General features: G+C 44.8%; 1 protein-coding gene across 2 annotated transcripts in view; it reads left to right on the top strand.

Annotated features, from left to right (window-relative positions):
* CABLES1 (Cdk5 and Abl enzyme substrate 1) overlaps positions 1–14,640 on the top strand; it is a 76,784-nt gene that overhangs the window by 36,694 nt on the left and 25,450 nt on the right. The window contains exons 2-4 of one of the 2 annotated variants that reach the window (XM_054190755.1): positions 192–263; positions 2,540–2,632; positions 9,510–9,587. In XM_054190755.1, the coding sequence (XP_054046730.1) occupies positions 192–263; positions 2,540–2,632; positions 9,510–9,587 (243 nt within the window). The remainder of the gene's footprint in view (positions 1–191; positions 264–2,539; positions 2,633–9,509; positions 9,588–14,640) is intronic. The other variant, XM_054190756.1, reaches the window with a different exon arrangement.

Below are 14,640 nucleotides of genomic sequence, written 5' to 3'. Positions count from 1 at the left end.
AGTATGCTTTGCTTCTGGTTGGGATCAAATTGACTTAGTAAAATAAGCAGAACAGGACAAAATGGAGTAATATCCAAAGTTACAGCTCAGTTAGTGAAAGGCACTTCGTGAGCTTTACTAAATAACATCTCTGAGGACTTTCTTGTGCCTTCTAACCCCCGGTGATCTTTTGTGTTCTGTTTTCTCTGCAGACGTCGTCTGATCTCTCAGCGATCTTCTCTGGAGACTCTGGAGGACATCGAGGAAAATGCCCCACTGCGGAGGTCATTTTATTTACTCTCTCTCTGGTTACTTGTCTGTACGGCATGTGCACGGACAGACTTGCTGTCCCTGCGCCTGTTGGAAAGTAGCTGGGTGTTCACCTTAAGATGTTCTTCACAGTGGGTAGAGTGAAACCTCACGCACCACTGCAAGGTGGTAGGTGACATGAACTACACGTTCCCTGGCTTTAGGTTCTTAAATAAAAAAGTCAGTATTTAAATAAAATCTCAGGAAATAAAAAGTCAGATTTGATTAATAGAGCAGTTTAGTTGTCACTAACAGGAATGACTAGCCTCTGACATAGTACCTTTATAAAGTAAGTACATCTGGCTTAAAGAAGTAAGCGTTTGAAGGCTAGTATTTGTAGTATTCTCATTTTTTATGGATTTTCATAATTTATTCTCTCAGCACAAGCAGTCTTATTTTGGTAACCAGTGTTACTGTCTTTCTGCGTTGGCTGGTAGGTTTGTGACTGCTACCTCACTAATAAATCTGCCCCCATCCTTTTTATATTGTCAGCTTCAGTGTGGTTTTATTTCTGCGTCCAGGAGACCACAGCTTCTCTGGGGACCGCGGTAATTAGTCACTAGGCAATCCTCTGGGGTGATGGAAAATGGAGCAACTGCTTAACAGTTCAGAAAGGAGCTTCTCGGTAATCTGACCGGTGTGCGGTATGCTTCCAGGTCAGCTGTTCAGCAAGGCAGCAGCTTAATTTTGGGCGTCTCTTTATCTTGGGACCTATAATTCAGCTGGTTTATATTGATATTTAGCCTATAGCCTTGTTTATCCACGTGCAGATCGGCTGTCTCTCCCCACCTCGAAGCAAAGACTTAATAGCAGAGGCTGTACCAACTGGCCTATTACCAAGGCTTGATTATTTTTACCAAGCTTATTCTTGAACGCTTACTGGCAGGTTATGAGGCGTTCTTATAAATGATTCAAACGTATAATTGGCAAAAGATATAAACAAAGTATAGTTTGCGAGGCAGTATTTTTACTTGCTGATTTGCACAGTTATTGGTAGAACCTCTCTCTTGGTGGTATTTTCCCGTGAAGAAGCTAACAAGGCTAATTGCAACCACGGGGTGAGAGAATCTCGAGGATTTTACAAACAGGAGTAGGCAGAAATGGCAAAGTGATGGGGTTCCCCCCTGCTCCGCGGTGTGCCCCTGCAGGGTGGTGGCATTTGGGTACAGGCAGTCTCTGGTGGCTTGGGACCAGTGGTCTGTGGTTTCAGTCCAAAAAGAAGGACCTCTTGGGTTTGGGAAGCTGCTGAACTCTGCCTATGGATAAGAAAGGATGGGGAAAATAAGTTATGGAGGCTCAGCACAGAGGGACTGTGCTGATCCTGTGTGCGCCGGCAGAGGATGCTTATCCCTTAGAGCTCCCACAGAGGATGCAGCATCTGTGGTCCAGCAGCCCTGGCCACGCAGCGAGCGCAGGGGTTCTCTGCGGTGCCTGCGCGCCGTGCCTTGCAGGAGAACAGCACTGAGATGAAACAGAGAAAGCTTTCACAGGGGTTGTGGTTTCAGCTGATTAAAAAGAGCAAGGCTGGAAGGGCGGGGATGTTGCTGTTTGTCTCATCTCTCCTCCCTCTGGCAATTTCTTTCTCTAACCGCAATTTAAAAAGTGCGTTCAGATATAAAATAGATTTAAGAATTAATGTTTTGAAGAATGATTTAATTTTTTTTTTCCTGAGGTAATTTATTTTATTTTCGGTTGTTTTGTATGCTGTCGGGAACATGAAAAGTAATATTTAGAGTTGAAAGCAAGTAGGAATTATCCTTGCAAATGAGAGATTTTAAATCTTTCTAAAATTAAAACAAAAAAGAACTTTCCCCAATAGCTCCTTTTCAATAGCTGAGGAGGATATAAAAGTGTGGGTGTTGGTGTGAGGGGGGAAATCACATATTTACCAGGTTTTGTTTTAGTTTAATGTTTTTTTTTTTTCCTCTGAAAGCTTGGGCTAAGCTGTCACGGTAGATTACAGGAAGTTTTATTTTGCTGAGATTTTTTTATGATGTGTTTTTTTGCATGAAGGGAGGGGTGGTGGTGCCTTTTCTTCTTATTATTTTAAATATTTTTTTTTATTTGAGCTGTCGCATTTCCAGACTTATTGTCTTTATTGTTCTTGCTGATTCCTAACACAGGGTGACTTGAATCATTTGTCTTGTCTTTCCTTCCTGCCTTTGTGTAGACTTCTTGGCCATACAGCAGGGAACTGAGTACTTTTATTTTTTTTTTTCTCCCCCCACCCCGCAACTGATTTATTTTTCAGATGTCGGACACTCTCAGGATCACCCAGACCAAAGAACTTTAAGAAGGTTCATTTTATCAAGAACATGCGGCAACACGATACCAGAAACGGCAGGTACTGTGCATCCAAAGGCTGCTTCTGCAAAGGCAATCCGTGGGGCGTGAGGGAAGGGGCAGGGTCAGCATCACCATGCAAGAACACAGCATGCCATTGCCACTTACCACATACATAGTCATGGCCTTTAAAATAGTCTGTGAAGGTGCGGGCTGCACTGCACGCTCCTTCCTCGAGTGAAGTACGAGTCAATGGAAGTGCTAGCCCGTAGATTTTTAAGACCTGAGTCTGAGTCTCCTTAATACAAATAACCTGCGTAAAAGGGAAATCCGTGGTGCTGTCGGAGTAAACTAGGCATAATCGGGTTGCGTTTTCGTCGAGGGTAGTGCCAGGCGCTAAGTGTGAGAGGGGCAGATGGCAGAACCTGCCTGGAAACAAGTTTAGCAACGTCTGAATGCGATTTCAACGTCTGTTAGTGGGCACAAAGTGCTGGTTGGTAAAGGCGCAGCTGGGGGTGGCTGTGGCAAGGTGAGGAGTGGGATGCTTGTTTTCAGGGCAGAGGCAGGCAGAGGGGCTCTCGGCGGTGTGTGAGGGGCGCACACCCCGAGCTGGGATGCACACTGCCCAGAGGGCAGCCACAGGCACCGATGGCACCTGTACAGCAGAGGTCGGATGGGCCTTCCCTTACTGCAAAGGCACGGTGCTGTCGTCGTGTTCCCATCAGCAGAATAGGTTCTTCATTGCAGTATCATCCAGCTCAGAAGTGAAACTAGCTCCTGCCTGCTTATGAAAAAGACACCTGCCCTCTCTGGGTTTTTTTCCCAAGACAATTTCCCCATGATGTTATTTCCAAACCTGAATAGGTTTGAAATAGGACTACCTGAACAGGTTGCATATAGACTAAACCGTCCCACTGAGAGTTGACCCTTGCCCATGCCTGTTCTCATACAACTGCCGTGGGTGAGAACCACGTGTGTCCCTGTGGACCGATTTGTGCACGTATCCTGTGGTTTCCATCAACCATGGGACCAGATCAATAGAATTTCTGACATTGCATTGAACCACAGGTTTTATGAATTGAATTCTGGTAGGTGTTACTTGGCTCAAGCAAAATTTTCCTGGCATTAATCTCACACGTACAATTAAATGCAGTGAAAGGTAGTAATCAACATAAATATTGCAGAAGGTGGCTCTGAGAGACAACGGCTTTTTAGAAACAGCTTTTGTAGCAAACAGCTGCATGCAGAACTGTTGACTTGCCTATTGTCTGACTAGCAGCTGATTATTGTCTTTACAACAAATACATGTGGAATCAAGCGCTGAAAAGCAGCCCTCTAATTTTAGTCTGTTTTGTGCATAAATAGATGTATGCTCTGGGAATTTCTTACAGCAAAAAATACTTATTCATAAGGTATTATGCAAATTCCACAGAGTAATTTCTGAGATCTGTGCATAAAATACATGCATAAACTTGATAGTAACATTACCTGTGAAAAAGGAAATAAATATTTGATTTGTAAACTCTTTTGTTCTTCAAAGAAGTATTTGTAGGATATATGCAGCATTTTATCTTAATTCATAGATCAGTCATTACATCTGATAATATAACTGAATATTTTTCTCGCTAAGAAAACAGTGAGTAAGCTTCTGCTATTCAACTGGCTTCTTATCTTTATCAGCAGACATGGTTTTCCAGAATATTTCCATTATCATAATAGAGATCTCTTTATCTAGAATACAGAGACAATAAGAATAAGATACAGAGTTTTGGAAATGCTTTTCATCCTATGGACAAAGAGCCACAGCGATATTAGCTAAAAATAAAATGCAAAGTCAACAGTTCGTGTCACCCCTAAGGCTGGCTAAGTCTAGCAGTAAGTAATCTGAGCACATACCCTGGTTTTTCAAGGGGTCTGGGTGTTTTTGCAGTCACTGAAGTGAATAGGCATTCTGGATTAAAAGGACCTCGGGAAAGTCAGGTGGATCTGCTTTATGTGCTCATCCTAAAATAATAGTGTTTCTGAGTACCTTAAGACCTTTAAAGCAGGTGTCCTCCCTGGTTCCCTGTGACATGGAGGAGCACGGGTATTGCAATGCATAGAAAACCTTCCTGGGGCTCCTTTCTGTGCCCAGGACCTCATCCCATGTGGCTCATGCCGGGTTGTGCAGGACACAGGCACTGAGCCAGGCTGGAGTCGGGCTCCCTGAGCTCTCTCCAAAACCCCTGACCCTTCTGTCACAGAACGTCAGCCTTCTGCTTAACTTGAGGAACCCATCTTTGAAAACATCTACAGAGAATGTGTTTTTGAGTGGTGAATTAATAGCTGGGCTTTAAATAGGTAATTTCAGCTTTCGGTAATTGTTTCAGTGGTGTGTGACTGTGAGCGTCACAGCAAAGAAAACTGCGGTGTGGATGATAGCTCGGGGCTCCTTTCTCTGGTACCCGCCTTTATTTGTGGCTCTCAACTTGTGAAGTGAGGTGTCCTTGTCCTGCGGCACTGCGAGCCCTTCCCCTCTCAGCCCCGGGGGTGGCACACGCTGAGCAGCAATGCTCTGAGTCCAGCCTTTGGCCGTCCAGTGGCAAGGCAGGACCGGCTGTGGTTAAAGTAAGAGTTCAGCTATCTCAGCCCAGAGAAAAAACAGACCGCAGCTTATCAGCCAGTCCTTGTAAAGCTTCCTGTCGATGGTTCTGTGCACTGGTTAAACCGGTTTCTTCGGATTTGTAGGACGTGGCTTATTAAAGGAGCTGGAAAATTAAGTTTCCTAGGCTTTATTATCCAAGCAGGCTTGTAAAACAGCACAAAACAAATTTTCCCGTTAAAAGACAAAGACAAGTCAACCCTAACATAAAATTAGCACAGGGTGCCACCAGCATGTGGTTTCACCCACTTTACTCAGCAGGTTTATTGGTTCCATAAACCGTGAAGCATAAGATTTCCTATCTGGCAGAAACAGGCCACCAAAACAGCAACCTGAGCCAGCTGAACAAACAATTCGTGGTGAGAATGGGACAGGAACGTTTCTAGAGTCAACCTATATAGCAGATAGAAAAGCAGTGAAACAATGCTGCTCTGCTACCCCCATGCCATTGCTTTCTCAATTTTTTTAGCAGTATACAGATCTAAGGCAAGGCCAAACACCACCCATAGGCTGTGAAAGGTCTCTTTTGCTGCCCTTTTAATTGTGGAAACGCACACACGCACTCCAAGAGGCTGACTATTCGCAGCGTCCTCCCAGTTCATAATTACCCTCGACCACCTTCCAATAGCCTCAGCTTGAACCTGGGAGACTCCAGAATGATGGGTGCTACCCAGACAGCATCCGTGGTTTTGTCTGTTCACCTTTGCGTGCAGGACAGCACAGCCCTGGTAGTCAAACATCACCAGTCAGGTAGGAGAAAAGAGGCTACAGTATTCCGCGTGTATATGGGACATGTGATGTATATCATATTCCCTGACCGCAGCCTTTTTTGGTGCAACACAATCAAACCTAGACAGACACTAAAGAAAACAAACATTCTTCTTCTTCAAGTCAAGCGAATTACTGATTCTGTTGAGAGCCACGTGCTCAGTAAGTTTTTGTAGTTTCATAGCATACACCTCGTTAAAGAAATTGGAAGATTAGCTTTTACAGTCTCAGACAGTTGCGCATTGTCAGAGCTCTCTTGCCAAATAATGGTTGCTCTGAACCATAGTAATTAGTACAACTTCTTGGTGAAATGTGAGAATTAGAGAGTGAAAACCTTTTCATGAAGTAATTTTAAACATGTCTAGGTGGCACAATGGCAATCAGGGCACGTAAACCCACTCTGACTCAAGCTGCTTCTGATGTTGGAAATAGCTCATTCAGAGCTGCGCAGGATCATAGACGCCCTTTGTTGAAGAGTTGAAATCCAGGGAAATCCTTTTCTCCCATAAACAGCAATTCAATTTTCTTGAAGAGCAATGGGCTTCCACCACACCTTCTTCTCCAAAGCATACTTTGTGAGAGGTATCTGGACTTTCTGCTCCAGCAAACCATTGCAGGCCCTCAGAATTTTTTTGTTTTCCATGCATATCGTCAGACCTCTAAAATAAATGACATTTTATCCCTCCATGATGACCTTCTGACCGCTGCCCTCCCTGCTTCTCTTTCATTCCTAAGCTCCTAAGGCTGTTTTGCACCAGCCCCCTCCAGCAGCTCTGCAGATGAGGTTTTGTGGCATCCTGGCAGTGGAGGCCGTGGCTCCTGTCCTGCTCTGCGTGGGAGATCTTTATGTAAAGAGGGTCCCCTGGTTTATGGAAGGAGAGGCAATACTTGGGTCCCAAGGGAAAGAAATCTGAAAAAAAACCCTAGAGACTGGGCTGGTGCTTTTTATTTCCTTTCTGGTCTGATTTTCTTCTGATACACACAGCAAGATTTCTGTGGTAACTTCCCACTGTTGTCTTGGCTTGTGAACATGGAAGCACCAGTTTGTTTTTCTTTCAATATTAAGAATTGGGGTGGTTTTTTAGGGAGGTGTAGGGCGTTGGTAAAAGAGCTGTGTTTCCAGAAGCAACCAGAGGGAGTGGGGGGCATGCGCTTAGTGGGTACCATGGTTCTCCGAATTCAAAGATGCTTTCTGATGTCAGCCTCGAAATCTGTGCCAAGTTTCATACATCAGCAAACAAGGCTTCCAGTGAACAAGCAAGCTGTTGTGAGTAGCAACCATTCAGCAATAAGCAGTGGCAAGCACAAAATTAATCATATGCCAGGTTTTTTTGCTTGCGGATTGCCTTTCTTACATGTGAAAAATGATTCCCCCGTGCTCTGTAACGTACTGCTGCACTATGAGACCATCTTCTAGGATCTGAGATACTTACCGTAGGCAAAGGGTGCTATAGCATTCAGACAAACAATGAGATCATACTTTATCTGCTGCAGGAGAACTTCCTAATGCTGTGTGCATGTTTATTATTAGAAGCCCTCCTTTATTAAAGGTTAAATACTACTTTGCTTTTAAAATGCTTTTAAGGAAGAAAAAAAGGATTGCTGTAACAGAATGATCCAGGAGAACGAAAATTGATCATTCTGCATTTTTCCAAGCATTGCATGCAGGAGCTCTCTTGGGGATCTAAACCTTTTCCAAGAATGATGACTAAGCTTAAGTCCCTTAAGGAAATAGTATTTTAAAAACAGTGTAACTGGTACGAGATTTATAGGTGCATATGGTGTTTTTTTGGACAGTAAAGAGCAAAACAGCTTGCTAGGGTTTGTTGTCCAACTTTGACCAGCGTAGGACAAAAGATGAGAAATTCAGGTGGATCTGTGGCAAGCAATGTCAGAAAAATCAATGTTGGAGAGCACACCAAGGAAGTACAATAGCCCTGAGAACCAACCTAGCAGTAGGTCCTAGCATTTGGACCACGGCTGGAGATTTTTAAAAAGGTAAAAGATCAGTAAATTCTAACACTAATCAGATTAGAAGATGGCACAAATTGCCATCACCATGTCTTAGAGGAATTTGAAGGGATGCAGCCTGTTGGCCAACTTTAGAGGGAAGAAGGGTTTTCGTAGTGTACATTGTACATTTGTACAATTGTCGGTGTCCTGAAGGTAATAAGGAAAGAGGGTATATTTATAAACAGTTATTTATTGGCATTTGATCTTGATCAAGCTTCTTTTGGCTTCTTGCCAATCTGCATCTCCCAAAACTATAATAACGTAGGTGTTGGCAGTCCATGCAGTTTTATGGAAAGTGGGTCTTGACCTCAAGGTGGTTTTGATGTTGCTTAATGCTATGTCAGAGCTTGATGGCTAAAGGTAATAGTGTGGCTGTATAACAGATGGGTTGCTCTAAAGTATTTGGTTTAATGCCACACAGTGACTTTGCAGATGATGCAGAGATTTGGAGACTGGTTAAAAATAAAAGGCTCTTGCTGTAAGAGTGGCCTGGATTCTGAGATAAGCTCTGTGCAGGCAGATAATGTGTGCTTTCATGTAGCCAAATTTTGAGCTTCCTGCCTGTAAGGAATGAAGGCAAGCCATGCTTACAGGAGGGATTCATCCGCGACAATTAGTGACTGAGATAGACATGTCACTGGAGGAGAAGGAGTGAGGAGCTGTGGGGTCAGTCACACCAGAGCGTCAACGCAACATCATAACCAAGAGGGCTGATGTGATTTCTGAGCACAGAGGATGGCGGGTCATCAGGGCTAGACACTGATCTTAAAGGTAAAACTTAAAGATGTGACGTGTATATCTGCCACCTGTGCAAGTCCCGAGGACAGTGATTCTGCCCAGAGACCAAGAAGGGTGATGGGGAAAAACTGGAGAAGACTCAAGGAGGAACCTGGAAAGCAGTGAAAGGACCTGAAAGCTTATGATAATAGCAAACTTTGACTTCATCCATGAATCAGGCTATTTCAGGAACAGAAAGCTGAAAATGAAAGGAGTCCTTTGGTTTAGCAGAGAAAGGTCACGCTGGAAATTCTTGTCCGATAAATGCAGACTCCAGGTCAGCCACAGAGTTGTGGTGTGCTTCACAGGTGGTTGCTGGTGTCTGTCACCTGGTTTGCTGCTGGATTTGTCTGTTTAGTTTCAGCCATAGTGGTGAGTTGCCAGGGTGGCTCCTTCCCTCTCTGGGTGGACTCCTTTCACTAGGACTCCTTTCTCTAGAAAAACATCTATCCTGGATTCCAAGTAACGTATTCAAGATAGTCTTCCTAGAAAGTCTGTAGAGGGGATGGGACTGCACTACTCATTTGCTGTGTAATGTATGGCACAGGCTTCAGCACTTCTGTAAAGACTCAGTAGCGCGATACCCTACCTGTGAGATAAAAAAGAGGAGGGAAAAATCATCCGTGATGGAAGTTTTATGATTACGAATTCCTCAACGGTAACATCTCTTGCTTTGCTTATTGTGGTGGGATTTTTAAATTTTAGTCTTTGATTTCTTTTATTTTCTTTTATATTTTAGAATAGTGCTTATCAGCAGCAGAAGATCCTTCTGTAGCATATTTTCAGTGCTGCCATATCGAGACTGTACCCAAGTCGGGTATGTATATTTATACATGTACTACATAGTCTTTCTGGACCTGCATGTAGACCTGATAACGCACAACAGCATGATGGAGGCTAATGCTTTTACATATCTGCTCTGAGAAGAGATAAATGCACTTAGATATATTTGCCTTGTGGAACATTACCAGGTTAAAACTACAGCTCTCAGTCCCCAGCTTATTTATATGTGTTGTGGTATCTTTGATTATTAAACTGGAGAAGACCACCCCCCTGAAATCAATGTTCTTGAAAAATGCTCTGTTTTTATTGTTTCTTCTGACTTCACTCATCTTTGACAAAACAAGTACTTTAGACAGGACAACTTTTATTTCATAAGCAGTGTTAGCTTTCTCATTCTCCCACGCGAACACGGTGCTACTGTATCTAGATTTCCAGAACTATAGAGAAATATTTGGATTTAAACATAATACCTTTTCATTGTATGTTTATCCATTAGTCAGATCATTCAGTCAGTGAAAACAGATTATTTTGGCCATCATACCATACAGGTTCTTAGCTGATGTAAGCAATGTCCGTGGAGCTGCCTTGCGTCTCGTGACATGCTGAGACACTAGAGCCCTGATAGAAAAGTTTATTCAGATTGAAGCAGTTTGCCAAAGACTGAGAACGCTTCTTGCTCTTCCACCAAAACTGCAGAAGTGGAAGAAACTGGATTTGGCTAGGAGATGTTGGCTGGCGCGCTCTGGGCACAGCTTGCTGGGTGCCTTCAGAGGTGCAGTGCAAGGGTGGGAAGGGCAGGGCTGATCAGCAGAAGGAGCAAAGGGTGGCCACTGTGGCCACTCACTAGAGAGCTGAGAGTTGCCTGTAGTTGGGGTCAGCTCAGCACCTGCAGGGCACAAAATCTGTGGGAAATATTCAGCTGATACACTGAGGTGGGTTTGAAAGACCCAGAAATCGTCCAGAGTCAACTTTATCCAGTGCATAAAGGATGAATTTGGCTCCTGTTTTTCAGCCATCTCTTTCATTCTGGAGAATGATTTGCCACAAACCGCTTGTGCATCAGGAATTCAAAACAAAAGGAGATTATTTTTAATGCACAAAGGAAAGGAGGCACCTTTGTAGGAGAGCTGACTTGCTCTCCTGTCTCTTACAGTAATTTTTTTCCCTTAATTAAACTGGGATGACACATCAGGCAAATTCTTGACAGACTGGCAGCTTTGTTCGTTCTTCTTGGGTACACTGTCATTCATTCATGGTCATTCACTGTGGAAATTGCCTCTTTATTGAAAATTGAATGTATTTTGAAATAGTGATGACTGGTTATACCTTCTAAATTACAGCAGTAATGAGCCCAGCTGCAAACCTAAATATTATTTCAGCATGTAATGTCTTGTACCATGCTTGCGCAGCAAGAAGAGCATGGGATGAGAAGGTAGCAAGTGCCAGTACAAAACAATCCAGCCCTGTTCCTTCCGCTAAAGAGCTGAGATTTTAAAAAAATGCCCTCTGTCTTTCTTCCAGAGCATCAGAGGAAGAGACAAACAATTCAGTGGCACCTCCTTCCAGGAACAGCTGGTGCAAAGAACAGATGAGGCAGTATAGCATAAACTGTAGGCACTCTGTTCAGGCTGCACAGTGCTTGCTTACTTCGTTGCACATTTTGGATGTGTGGTGGGAGCGGGGAGAGACACTGGTGCTCTCTTGAAGTACTGTAGTGACAGCATCCTTTAGCTTTGCTATCTCTGAATCTCTGGATTGCTGATGTTTGTCCCTGGGCAAGATGTCCTACCTGATTTATGTTCTGCAAACATTGCTGAATAGCTTAGGAAAAGAAAGGAATCATTGCAGGGAACCTTGGGTGCATCTGCCATGAGACTGGAGTAAACCCTGGCAGGAGTGGGGTGAACATGGATGCAGGGGGCACTATTCCATGTGAGAGGAGCACGTGGTGGAGCTGCTGCTGCTTCTCCACCTCTGCTCCGGCTCGCGGGCGCTGTGGCCAGTGAGGACACAGCTGTGTTTTGGGGAGGCTGCCAGGCCTCAGTATGTTGTGGGCAGCACAGAAGAGCTCTACTGTATCGATGCTGGCAGCTAAACTGTGCTAACGGAGCCACTTAAAAAAAAATCTGAAAGGCAGTTCCTGCAGATGCAGCTAGGTTCTGCATACTTGGTCAGGGTGGATGGGGCAGCATCGCCCCTTACCAATGGCGTGCAAGCAGTGTACTCTAGGCTGTGGCCCTTGGTTGCCCACCTTCCATACCGAGGTCAGCTACAACAGCAAGAACCCTCCTCAAGCCCCCAAACTGTGTTTTCAAGTGGTTGTACAAATAGAAACGGAGGTGTAGGGGGTGTGGGGAGGAGTGCCATGGAAGTACATGAGAGGGTGAAGTTTGAGCTGTCCCCTGGAATATGTTTCCCAAATCCCCCGTTCCCAGCAGCTGCCAGCTCACCAGAGTGCAGCTGGCAGCAGGCTTTTGGAGGGAAGGGTACTCCAGAGCGGTGCAGAGGCTGCCGGGGATGATGGTAGGTTTTGCTGCCTGCAGTTTCAGAAGGCCGATCTGGTGGTACTTGCTAGGGCTGAGAAGGAAGGACACCATGTGCTGGGAAGATTACTTTCTCTAGTTTTCTCTATTACACTGAAGAGAAGCAAAAACTACAAAGCAGAGTGTGACATGATGGGGAGAAAAAAGTCGTGAAAAGAAGTAATCACTAGAATTTTCTGTCCTCAAAATTTTGTCCATTCCTTGTATTTGATGGAAACCTAATGCTTTAGCTTATAGTGCTTTTGTGCAAGGGAAGAGGGGAGAATTAAAACTAAATTGACAAAGGTTTTGACGTGTGTTTTCTCCTCTTGGAGTCACTCAGAGGCAGGTACTTTTGTGGGTCTGGACCATAAATTCTCTTCTCTGGGTCTGGCTACATTAAGGTTGCCGGCATCTTTGCTGGTGGCGTGAAGATAGGCACGGCTTCACCTGTTTCCATGGCCAAGAGTAGGGTAATGGGCAGGACTGGAGCTTGCTTTTCTTCCCCCATCTAGACCAGCGGAGCATCTGTGAGAGCAGACATAGCCAGGTGAAAGCCATGTAAGGATGGCTATACCGCAAGTCAGGAGCTGAAAGGCACGCTGAGCACCTCTCCTGCTGGCTTCCCTTGGCCCCCAGCATCCTACGATGCCACAGCCCAAAGTCATCAGACCCCATTCAGGGTTTAGTGGTGGCCAAGGGCAGTGATGAGAGGGTTGCCCTGTCCTGAGAGCACTGTAACAGTGTTATTGCCTCTGTTATTAAATTAACAGACACACACGCAAACTCTCGTCATCATTGCAGGCTGATCTGCAGATCTGCAGCACCAACATCATCCAGCAACACTGATAATGTTGTGAAGTACAAAGTCATTGGGTGATACCAAGGTTAGAGGTGAGACAATTCAAGTGCTAGTGCTGGTACTAGAGGATCGGTTGTGCGGTTGTTACTCCTTTTTTCAATGTATTGGAAATCTTCATGGCTAAAGGGTATTCATGATCTGAATTTTTCTGCTGAACAAAATCTTGCTCACCTGTGAAACATGCATGCTGTTACCACATAGAGATTTTGCAGTAAGGTTTACAAACAAAACACATACATGAGGAGATGCAGCAGTGACTACTGAACCTTTTTTACCGTTGTGGAGAGATACCTGTGCTTTATAAAAATTGTTTCTCTCTCCTTTCTCACCACTCACTGATGTTATACTATGGATCACATTGACACCCCAGTATTCTTCAATAATACCTACAAATTTGAAGCATCATATGTAATGTTATGCTAATACTATTCTTCAAGTTCCTGTTCCTCTTTCTTATTTAAATATAATACTCCAAGAGATGGAAGAGCTACTTTGTGAAGGATATCGAGACTGGATTTCTCGCTCAGCATCCACTTTGTATCTTTCTTGCAGGAGATGAGAATCAATCCCCATCTATCTCTGCAGATGGGCAGAAAACGGGAGGTAGTGACGGTGGTGAGAGGTGTGCCTGGTGCAGCCCCTGAGCTGCTGTGGCGCACACCTCCTTTGTCAAAGGTTGTCACAGTGGAAGCTCGCGGCAAGTGGAGTTGGGCCTTGGTGCCGTTCCTCTTCCAGGACAGGAGATGCCTCGAATCACTAGCAAATAGCTGCCCCATCACACACACACTCAGCACGTGCAGGTACACATGCACGCTGCGCTGCTCAGAGAGCCTCAGAGGGGATTCGTGTCATGACAGACCGAAGAGTGGAGGAGACGTTTGCAGATGGATTAGACAAGACTTGAAGGAATTAACTCCATTTGGAGGTGGGCTCCAGACAGTTTGAGATGGATTGGATTTCAGCCCCTTGAGACAGGAGCTGGGGATCAGACACAGCAGATTTAGCCATTAGGCAGGTCATGCTCCGGGTGCTAGGGTCACTGCGCATGTCCCCAGAGAGGAACTGTTATGGCCAGGCTCTCCCTTGCAGTCAGCAGAGGGAACGTGCCGGCAGGTTTCTCCCACCCAGCTCCCCAGCACGGTCAGTGCAAGGACGCTCTGTGTGACCCCACCTGGGATAGAGAAGGACCAGGTTCAGCTCTGCCTCCAGGTACCTACCCTGGAAAAGGCAGATTTCCTGGGCAGGGGAAGAAGGGAACCCATTCTGCATTGCTGACCTGCTCTTGGAGCTTCCCTGCGCACCACTTCTTCTTCAACTTCCAAGGGGACAGTGCAACACTGACAATACTCATGGATGTTGTCGGAGTCACTCCATGTGGTTTGCAGGACATGGTGGCCTGCAGAAAGGCTCTAAGTATGCTTGCAGCCATCTGAGAGCAATCCAGTTCTCGTTGGTATTTTAAGGTGCCAAAGCATTTTCAAAATAGGCGATGGCAATGTATGTATGCCTGTCACTGTTAGAGGTGTCATAAAGGAGGAGGAGGAGGAAGAGGAAGGTACCATATTGTCTTTCCCTCCAGCAAAGTGCAGTCAGCTGGGTTTATAGTTGTGTTGTGTTTTGTTTTTTTTTACTTCAGCATGCATCATTATGATTCATAATTTAAAAACATGTTTTTGAAAAGGGACTTTTTAGGCTTGTTTTTG

Source organism: Rissa tridactyla, chromosome 2 (genome assembly GCF_028500815.1).
Source record: "Rissa tridactyla isolate bRisTri1 chromosome 2, bRisTri1.patW.cur.20221130, whole genome shotgun sequence".
In the NCBI taxonomy this organism is placed as follows: Eukaryota; Metazoa; Chordata; class Aves; order Charadriiformes; family Laridae; genus Rissa; species Rissa tridactyla.
The sequence above is the reverse complement of the archived record's forward strand: the minus strand, read 5'-3'. Positions and strand labels throughout refer to the sequence as shown.